General features: G+C 38.7%; 1 protein-coding gene across 2 annotated transcripts; it reads left to right on the forward strand.

Moving 5' to 3' along the window:
* The first annotated feature begins 507 nt into the window (after window positions 1-507).
* eno3 (enolase 3, (beta, muscle)) lies at window positions 508-9,936 on the forward strand. 2 transcript variants are annotated; one of them, XM_082145671.1, is made up of 12 exons: window positions 508-637; window positions 2,533-2,618; window positions 3,064-3,159; window positions 3,301-3,359; window positions 4,214-4,283; window positions 5,136-5,269; window positions 6,324-6,546; window positions 6,984-7,181; window positions 7,384-7,585; window positions 8,930-9,038; window positions 9,654-9,712; window positions 9,806-9,936. In XM_082145671.1, the coding sequence occupies exons 2-12, from the start codon at window positions 2,534-2,536 to the stop codon at window positions 9,870-9,872; spliced, it is 1,302 nt and encodes a 433-aa protein (XP_082001797.1). In that variant the 5' UTR covers window positions 508-637; window position 2,533; the 3' UTR covers window positions 9,873-9,936. The 2 variants fall into 2 exon arrangements, 1 of the variants encoding a protein (XP_082001797.1); XR_014199812.1 differs by lacking the exons at window positions 9,654-9,712; window positions 9,806-9,936 and having other exon boundaries at window positions 6,984-7,203; window positions 7,278-7,585.
* The last annotated feature ends 258 nt before the right edge of the window (window positions 9,937-10,194 follow it).

Genomic DNA, 10,194 nt, shown 5'->3' on the forward strand with positions numbered 1-10,194 from the left:
TGCATATATATTGTTTAAATGAGTGATTATATATACGTATATATATATATTATGCAAGACAAAACAGTAATGAAGAATAATAGACAACAATGAGGGTTACAAGACAAAACAACAAAGAATATTAAATTAGCTTAAATGTTTTACGACATCGAGTCGAAGTTTTCAGATTTCCTCAAGGAGTTTATATACATACCAAACTCTTTCTTAAAAATAAAAAAGAAGGATTTTTCTTTGAAAATTTACATTTGTGAATATAAAATTCGGCAAAAAGTAGATTTTTATTTATTTTTTGGCTTATAATACAGAAGTTTGAAGATAGATACCTTTTAAAAAAAGATTGAAAAGTCAACCCAAAATACTTTGCAACACACACACACAGTCCCAAAACAAATGATTAACTGTCTCTTCAAACTGATGACAATTACATATTGAATGACTTTGTTGTAATATGAAACATGCGTGTCCTGAAACACTCGCGCGCTCTGTAAACGTTTGGTGTTTTTAGACGCTCCCTAAAGTCTTTCCCATATACGGGAGCGTAGTTTAGAGACCGTCTATAAATTGCGGCGCTGCAATTTCACTGTTCATTCACACCCTGTGAAACGCCGAGACTGACCCCGACGCGACTCGCCCTCAGGTAAAGACGCACATATTTCACTGCAACTGTGTTTTTATGAAGGATTTCTGACACTTTGCTTTGCGGTATCGAACGGGCGCGTGCACGAGATCTGCAAAAGTGCGTTAAAGTCTAATGTGGATTTACTTCCTGACTGGAGCATCTGATCTGAGATCAGCTCTAATGACCGAACTCTCGCTAATCTCGGTCGTTATTTGAGACGTTTTCTGATCTGGGACCTGTAGAGGTTTCATATTAAACTTTACTCAGCCTGAGAAGCTGGACGAGTGTGTAAGTTTGCTGTTAGGAGATATAGTGTGTAATGTGGAGACTGTAGATGAACGCTGAGTTTGTTAAACCGGTGCAGATATAAGACCGTTAAACTTTCTGTTAGTAAATGACCTTCACGCTTCCGGTGACACCATCAGAGTCTTCGGCTTTAGATCGGAAACGTTACCGTTAAACTCATGTTTTACTGGGACCATCAGTGGAGATTTAACATCATGACTAATAAACGACATGCGATGCACAATTATCATTTTTTATTATTATTTATAAAAAAAACCTATATAAAAGTTACACTTCGGGTAAAGTCCACATATTGCTAAAAGCTAAACATTGCGTCATTAGGTGGTTATTTAATAACTGATTGTTGCGTCAATGTGCACGCGCCTATAGATAGTTGGATTTGTGTGATCACGTGCCACACGTTCGTGGGCAGCACCGCGCGCTCGATAAAATGCTGTGCTGTGATTGGTGATTTATGCTCTGTCCATCTCGCAAAACTTAGAATAAAGACATTGTAATGAATGATGATTATAAAAAGTATCAATATCTTGATTGGAAAAAATAAATGATTGGTAACTGGTATCAAAAATTAGAACTTTGATTTACAAATTGAAACATTGCTTTAGCTTTGAACATTGCTTTATCTCTCAAATATGAAAAATAGGGTTAAAAAAAAGAAAAGACGAACCCGAAGGGAACGTGGATGGACGCTTGTTTCTGCCACGGAATAGAAAATATATTTATGACAGTTTCTCACAATTCTTGAGGTTTTTCTTTTTTGCAATGGTGAGATGAGTTATAAAATCTGAATTGTGTGAGTCACAATTGCCTTTAATTATTCCATGCTAGAAACAATCTTCCATAGTCCATCTGCATGTCTGTCTGTCAGAGAAATTACATTTGCATTGTTTACATATTTATATTCCACCACAAATCTGCAAAACTTGCAGAAAAAAACAAACTTGTTGTACCAACAGCATCAAATTGAAATTTAGAAGATCTGGTGTCGATTAATTAATTGAAGTAAATCAGATCTACTGTGTCGGCCTAATGTATTCTATAAAGCTGTGTGAGTGTGTGTGTGTGAGGCTCTTACAGTGTCATTGCTCAAATGCAAAGGTCAGAATGTTGTGCACAAAGGTCAGGGTTCAGCAGGGCTTTGTAAAGGTCATATGGAGTCGTTGAGGTATGACTGAGATTTCACACACACACACACACACACACACACACACACACACACACACACACACACACACACACACACACACACACACTCTCTCCTGAGGTATTTTCTGTCTTCTACTGTAGCCGCTCTATTAATAGCAGCGACACTTCAGACTGTACCAGACAGCTGAGGGGTGACCGTGTGTGTACAGTATTTTAAGGGTTTGTGCAGAGGTCTTAACTCATTTGACCAATTTCCAATTTTTTTTATTCATAAAAATGGTTTTCTCTATCAATTTGCTGACCGTTTTAAATATGCTATCTGAACAAACAAACAGGACTTTATTTGCTACGCGCAGAAATGAAGAAACTAAACGTTCAGTGCAAAAGATTCTCTCTCTCTCTCTCTCTCTCTCTCTCTCTCTCTCTCTCTCTCTCTCTCTCTCTCTCTCTCTCTCTCTCAGGATGTCCATCAGTAAGATTCACGCTCGTGAGATCCTCGACTCCAGAGGAAACCCCACTGTTGAAGTCGATCTTTACACAAGCAAAGGTACAAATGCTGTGTTTTAGTGTCACTGAGATACTATTGTGGTTTCATTATTTTGAAATAATTTTGTTTTCATTGAAGTTTAAGTTATTTTGTTGTAAGTTACTTTAATCAATAATTTATTTAAAAAGTCTATATAGTTTTTATTCATTAATAATTTTTTCGGTTAACTTCGTATAGACATAAATCTAAATATAACCCTGCAGTGACTGACTTAATCTGGTGAAGCCCTAGTAACAACAGAACACATTAGCAACTCCTTAGCAACCACCTAGCAACACCCTAGCAACCTTTACTGAATAGACCGGCAGGTAGATCAATAATCTTCACACTTCAAGGCCTTTACATTTTTTATATATCTTTTTTTTACTTAAATTACTTCAGTTCTGCATTCAGAGTTTGTCTTGAGGAAAAGTTTGTAAGAGTTGATTGTTTTCTGGTGTTTCAGGGCGTTTCCGGGCGGCTGTTCCCAGCGGTGCTTCCACTGGAGTTCATGAGGCTCTGGAGCTCCGAGATGGAGACAAAACCCGTTACCTGGGCAAAGGTACATCTCACACACACACACACACACACACACACACACACACACACACACACACACACACACACACACACACACACACACACACACCTCATTCATTACACACAAAGACAAATATTAATATACTGTATGTGTGTGTTTAAGGTACCCAGAAGGCCGTGGACCATGTGAACAAGGAGATCGCTCCCAAACTGATTGAGAAGGTGAGATCATGGATTGCCTTTTTCCTTTTTCACATATTTTAATAATCATCATCATAATAAATTATGCATATGAAGCTCACTCCAATTCATCCTTTGACAAGTTGCAATGGAAATGCTCCTAAACCCTTGTAGCGGCTCGGTTTGTGTGATGCCAACGTCAAATGTGGAACAACTGTTTATTTTATAGCATTTTTAACATACAAATTATTTTGTGAAATATTTTGAACTTGAAAAATGTTCAGTTCTGCGTTTACTTTTACACACTGTTTATCGTGATGCTTTTTGGTATCATATTTATATAAACAAACTTGCCTTGCCTATTAAAATTCTTGGCTTCCAACCTAATAAACCCTTTAACCTCATAGTATTTCTTATATGTACATTTGTATTTAAAATATATACAATTTGAATAATTAAACTAATGAAATGCTCCATTTACCTGATAAATATTCACATTTATTTGATTCATCCCATCATAAATATTAGAATGAATAACCGCCATCTACTGGCCACTACATGCATAACATGGTTTTGACCTGTCAATCAAATATTTTCTTTTTTCACCTGATGATCAAATGCATGAGATTCTCTTGTTTTCTTGGTTTCAACTTATAGAAATGTAGATGTTTACTGTAGTGCAGTTGTGAAAGTTTGCATATTTGCTTGAACAAGTGAAGACATGCTCTCGTGTACAGATCTAAATAACCTAAGATCATTTCTTTTGTTACAACTGCAGTGAAACTATTTTATATCATTTTATTTTTTACACTTTTACTGTTCCTGATCAAAGATGACTGTGAATAGCCAACGTGTGTGTGTGCTAATGTCACCCCATCATCCTTCTCTCTAAACAGAAGTTCAGCGTCGTCGATCAGGAGAAAATTGACAAGTTCATGCTGGAACTCGATGGAACTGAGAACAAATGTAAATAACACACACACACACACACACACACACACACACACACACGCTTATGCTCACACACTTATATACACTTGTGCACACACACATTCATACAGTCTCACACATACACAATTATACTCGCACGCACACATTTATACGCACGTGCATTTGTATACACGCATGCTCACACACTTATACACTCACGCGCTCACACAAACGCATTCACACACATTCACACTTATACACACTCACACAAACATTTATATATACACACCCACACATACATTTATATATACACACACACACTCACACATACAAACTATATACATGCATTTATGCTCATGCTCACGCACACCCACACATACAAACATTAATACACACATTCACACATACAAACATTAATATACACGTACACACACCCACACACACATACACACATTTATATATATATACACCCCCACACCTACACACATTTATGCTCATTCTCACCCACACCCAAACATACAAACATTAATATACACACTCACACATACAAACAAACATTTATACACACACAAACATTTATATACACACATTTATGCTCATTCTCACCCACACCCAAACATTAATACACACACACACACACACACACACACACACACACACACACACACACACACACACACACACACACACACACACAAAAACATTTATACACACATTTATGCCCACATACACACGCTTGGACACACACCCACACAAAGACATTTATACACACACATTTATGCCCACATACACATGCTCACACACTCAACAACATGCACACACATTTATTCACTCTCACACATGTTAACCCGTGTCATTAGTTTCTCTCACACACACTCTCCCCCACAGCTAAGTTTGGAGCGAACGCTATCCTGGGTGTGAGTCTGGCGGTGTGTAAGGCCGGCGCGGCTGAGAAGGGAGTCCCGCTGTACCGCCACATCGCAGACCTCGCGGGAAACAAAGACGTGATCCTCCCCGTACCCGTACGTGTGCCGCCCCAACAAACTTCTAGATCACACTATTTTTAAGGGTTATGAAGCGGCATTTTAGTATTGTATGCTATTATAATATTTATTAACATTTTAAATGAGCTTTTTTATTTTTGTGTTCATTGTAATCTGTTTAAGTTTTAGTAATTTTATTTTGTGCATTTGTCATTTTTATTCGTTTTTAAGGTTATTTTTATAATATTCTATTTGTTAATATTTTAAACTAGTTTACTATTAAACTCAACTTTTTTTATTTTATAAAATTTTTCATTTACGTTACTAATTATGTGCATTTATTTATTAGTTTAGTATTATTTGTATGCCTTTAGTGTTACTTATATTTTGAATTAGTTTTTATTTTTATATTTTCAGTTTTATTTAAACTGTTTTTTGTTTTTATTTATTTTATTTTGTTTTTTTATTAGTCTTTTTTTAGTTGTGCTGGGCGGTATGACCAAAAATTTATATCACGGTATTTTTCTAAATTATACACTTATTAATAAAGGTTTGCAAGGCCCTACAGAATGATGCTGTTTTACAAAGAGTCGCCAGCAGGAGGCGCTTTAATAAACGCTCATAAATGCTGCTTTATCAGGAAAATAACATCGAAGAGTATCGGTTCTCTTCAAAGATACGTTCATATTAAAAACTCCCGAGCCGCGTTTTGACTTTGAAACGTGCAGTGCTCATTCAACGATGTCAAAGCCTTTTGGAAGATCTATTTGTGTTGATATTGTGAACCAATGTATGGGAAACACTGTAATATAATTTGACCGCTATCAATTATAGTTTAACCCCTCCATCTTCACCATCAGGCTTAGTAACACACACAAGTGCATCACCACAGTTACCGCGAAAAGACCCTCAAACAATGTTCTCAAAACGCCGCGTTCCCAACATTGTTGAAGCGACATACTAAAAATCGATTTGTATATTAAATTCATATTATAACAAAAATAAACACCGGTATTTGGTATGAACCGGTATACCCCCAGCACTACTGTCTGTCTCCGCGCTCATCCCTCTCTTCTCGTTTCTTTCCCTTCAGGCGTTTAACGTCATCAACGGAGGCTCTCACGCCGGAAACAAGCTGGCCATGCAGGAGTTCATGATCCTCCCTGTGGGAGCCAAGAACTTCCACGAGGCCATGAGGATCGGCGCTGAGGTGTACCACAACCTGAAGAACGTCATCAAAGCCAAATACGGCAAAGACGCCACCAACGTGGGAGACGAGGGTGGATTCGCACCCAACATCCTCGAGAACAACGAGGGTACGAGTTATTGCATGAGTTTATTCTAAGCGTGCCGCACAAGTGAAGTCAAAGCGTCTCGATCGCCTCCTGGTGGCTGGTCCCAGTATAGCTCATAAACCCAGCGTCTCGATTGCCCCCTGGTGGCTGGTCCCAGTATAGCTCATAAACCCAGCGTCTCGATTGCCCCCTGGTGGCTGGTCCCAGTATAGCTCATAAACCCAGCGTCTCGATCGCCCCTGTATGCTGCTGTAAAGTTGGGTATTTTAACATTGGGTTCTATGGGATTGACTCTCTTTTGGAGCCGATCTCTAGTGGCCAGTCGATGAACTGCAGTTTAAGTCACTTCTGTGTTGGATTCAAGAGAGACACTAAGGTTGCCACTTGGTTTATACACTAAAAAAAAAAAAAAAAAAAAAAAAGTTTAACCGTTCTCTAATAAAGATGCATTTCTGTAGCTCTCGAGCTGTTGAAATCCGCCATCGAGAAGGCCGGCTATCCTGATAAGATCATCATCGGGATGGATGTTGCAGCATCCGAGTTCTTCAGGAGTGGAAAATATGACCTGGACTTCAAATCACCCGACGACCCGAAGCGCCACATCACTGGAGAGCAGCTGGGAGATCTGTACAAGAGCTTCATTAAGAACTACCCAGGTACACACACTCTCACACGCTTATTCACACACTGGCTCTCTCTCTCACACACATACATGCGCACACACACACTGGATCTCTCTCTCACACACACACATTCACACACTGGCGCTCTCTTTCTCTCTCACACACACACACACTTCTCACACACATGGTTTGTGCACAAACAGACCTGTTTATGTGCGTCTGGGCTTTTCTGCAGTTCAGTCCATTGAGGATCCGTTCGACCAGGACGACTGGGAGAACTGGAGCAAGTTTACAGGATCTGTGGACATCCAGGTGGTGGGAGACGATCTGACCGTGACGAACCCCAAACGCATCCAGCAGGCGTGCGAGAAGAAGGCCTGCAACTGCCTCCTGCTTAAAGTCAACCAGATCGGCTCTGTCACCGAGTCCATCCAGGCGTGAGTATACAGCACGGCCTCCTCGCAGAGCTGCACCACAGGGCCCATTTCGGCCTCCTCACTGAGCTGCACCACAGGGCCCATTACGGCCTCCTCACAGAGCTGCACCACAGGGCCCATTACGACCTCTTAGCAGAGCTGCACCACAGGGCCCATTACGGCCTCCTCGCAGAGCTGCACTACAGGGCCCATGATGATTCTCCTGATATAGACAGTCAAATCAACTTTATATCTATAGCGTTTTATATAATATAGAGCAACTTCACCGTAATAAATGGCAAAATATTAACCAAATGTTGCTAAATTAATCATTTATAAAAAAGAAATTCAGTTTCCGCTAAAAAGCAGCTCTATGGAAGACAAGTGTCATTCAAATGAATTCAGTTCAATAACGGTGTCGGTGTTGCAAAATTCATCAATTATGAAAATTCAATTCGTATTCTGTTGTAAATCAGCTCTACAGAATTCAATAGTCATTATTCAGCTTCATTCAGTTCAATGTTGGATCAGTTTAGTTCAATAACGGTGTTTGTTGCAAAAATTAATCAATTATTAAAGGAATGTTAGTCTGTTCCTGCTGTAAATCAGTTTCACAGAATTCAATATTGTCATTATTCTGTTCAATTCAATGTTGATTTAATTCAGTTCAATAAGTTTTAATGTTGCAAAATTCGATTCAGTTTTTGTTTTAAAGCAGTTCTACAGGATTCAATGTTGTCATTCAGATCAATGTTGATTCCATTCAGTTCAATAAATGTCAATGCTGACAGTTTCATAAATTATGAAACATTCAATTCAGTTTAATATTAGTTCAATAATCGTGTCAATGTTGCAAAATTCATCAGTTATGAAATAAATTCAGTTCAAGGTTTGTTCAATTCAGTACAATAAATGTCAATCCTGAATTTCACCAATTATGAAAAGAATTCAATTCGGTTTCTGTTGTAAAGCAGCGCTACAGAATTCAATGGTGTCATTAGGCAAAATTCTGTTCAATGTTGATTCAAGTCAGTTCCATAATAGTGTAAATGTTGCAAAATTCATCAATTATGAAAAGAATGATTCTGTAGAACTGCTTTACAACAGAAACTGAGTTAAATGGTGTCATTGTTCCGTTCAATAAATGTCAATGCTGAATTTCGTCAATTATGAAACATTCAATTCAGTTCAATAACCGTGTCAATGTTGCTAAATTCTTAAATTCAGTTCACTGGTAATTCATCATACAGTGTCATTATTCAGTTCAAAGTTGATTACGTTCTGTTAAATCAGTGTTCAACTCTATCAGTGTTGCAAAACTCCATTGAACCGCTCAGTTTTACACGTGTGTGTGTGTGTGTGTAGTTGTAAGCTGGCTCAGTCTAACGGCTGGGGTGTGATGGTGAGCCATCGCTCCGGGGAGACCGAGGACACCTTCATCGCTGACCTGGTGGTTGGTCTCTGCACAGGACAGGTACACCAAACGCATCACACAGCGAAAACAAATACAAAATAACGTTGTTTAGTTCTTGAATGTTCCGCCCCACTATACGCATTAAAGGTGCATTGTGTGATATTTAGGAGGATCTGCTGACAAATGCAATATCAGCTGTAAATTCTGCTGTATTTTATGTTTTTATAACCTTAGAATGAGCCATTTCTATCTACATACACTTACATCGACATGTTTCTACAGTGGCCCTGAGCGGACAAACGCGTTTCGTCACTATGTTGTTCATGTAAAGAAGCTAGCTAAAGTCAGCGAATAAAACACTGACAATGATGAACAAGTAACAATAATATTCGCTATAACATTGTTTTACTGAATAATGAAGTAAAACTAATTTCTTAATTTATCTTTGTAAAGAAACCTCATTGTTTAAATGGCTACTCTCTGCTGTCTCAGACAACGACATCACTTCCTGTCGACCACCGTAACTTCTGTTCGTTGCAATTCGCAACCTCACCATTAGATGCCGCTAAAACTTACACACTGCACCTTTAAGCAGCGACGCAATATCCCCTCGCTGTGAAAACAGTCTCTTCTCAAATGTTCTGCCACACTTAACGCATCTCCTCATGTGATCAGATTAAGACCGGCGCCCCCTGCAGATCGGAGCGTTTGGCAAAGTACAACCAGCTGATGAGGTCAGCGGTGACATCATACACCTCACAAATCAGGTTAAAGGACAATCTGTGTGTGTGCCAACTCTCATCTGTCTGTGTGTGTGTGTTCAACAGGATCGAGGAAGAGCTCGGTGACAAGGCCAAGTTTGCAGGCAAAGACTACCGTCACCCGAAACTCTAAACATCCACCTTCCTCCATCAGTGCTTTTTTGAAATGAGTAAATAAATAAAACAAGTGAAAGAAACGGCCTGTCAGCGCATTATTTAGGGGACCTGTAGCTTATTCCATATCTTCATCTTTAGTGTGTGATCCTAATTACATTAATACTAGCTTGCATTCACTTACAAAGTTTATATACATAAACTTACAATACTAATTACATTAATACTAACACTTTATCTTCTGTTCTATTATCTTTATAATATAAAAATAAAAACAGTACATGTACTGTGTTAGATTAATCTGGGAAGGGTCATAGCACTATTGTTAGGTTAACTGCTTC

This window comes from Leuciscus leuciscus (assembly GCF_965113295.1).
Source record: "Leuciscus leuciscus genome assembly, chromosome: 18".
NCBI lineage: Eukaryota > Metazoa > Chordata > Actinopteri > Cypriniformes > Leuciscidae > Leuciscus > Leuciscus leuciscus.

What these genes read in the sequence shown, in the direction of transcription:
- eno3 (XM_082145671.1), top strand. Translation starts at nt 2,534, where the DNA reads ATGTCCATCAGTAAGATTCACGCTCGTGAGATCCTCGACTCCAGAGGA. An exon ending in CGATGGAACTGAGAACAAAT is followed by an intron (nt 4,284 to 5,135) that starts GTAAATAACACA and finishes TCTCCCCCACAG; the next exon opens with CTAAGTTTGGAGCGAACGCT. An exon ending in AAGTACAACCAGCTGATGAG is followed by an intron (nt 9,713 to 9,805) that starts GTCAGCGGTGAC and finishes TGTGTTCAACAG; the next exon opens with GATCGAGGAAGAGCTCGGTG.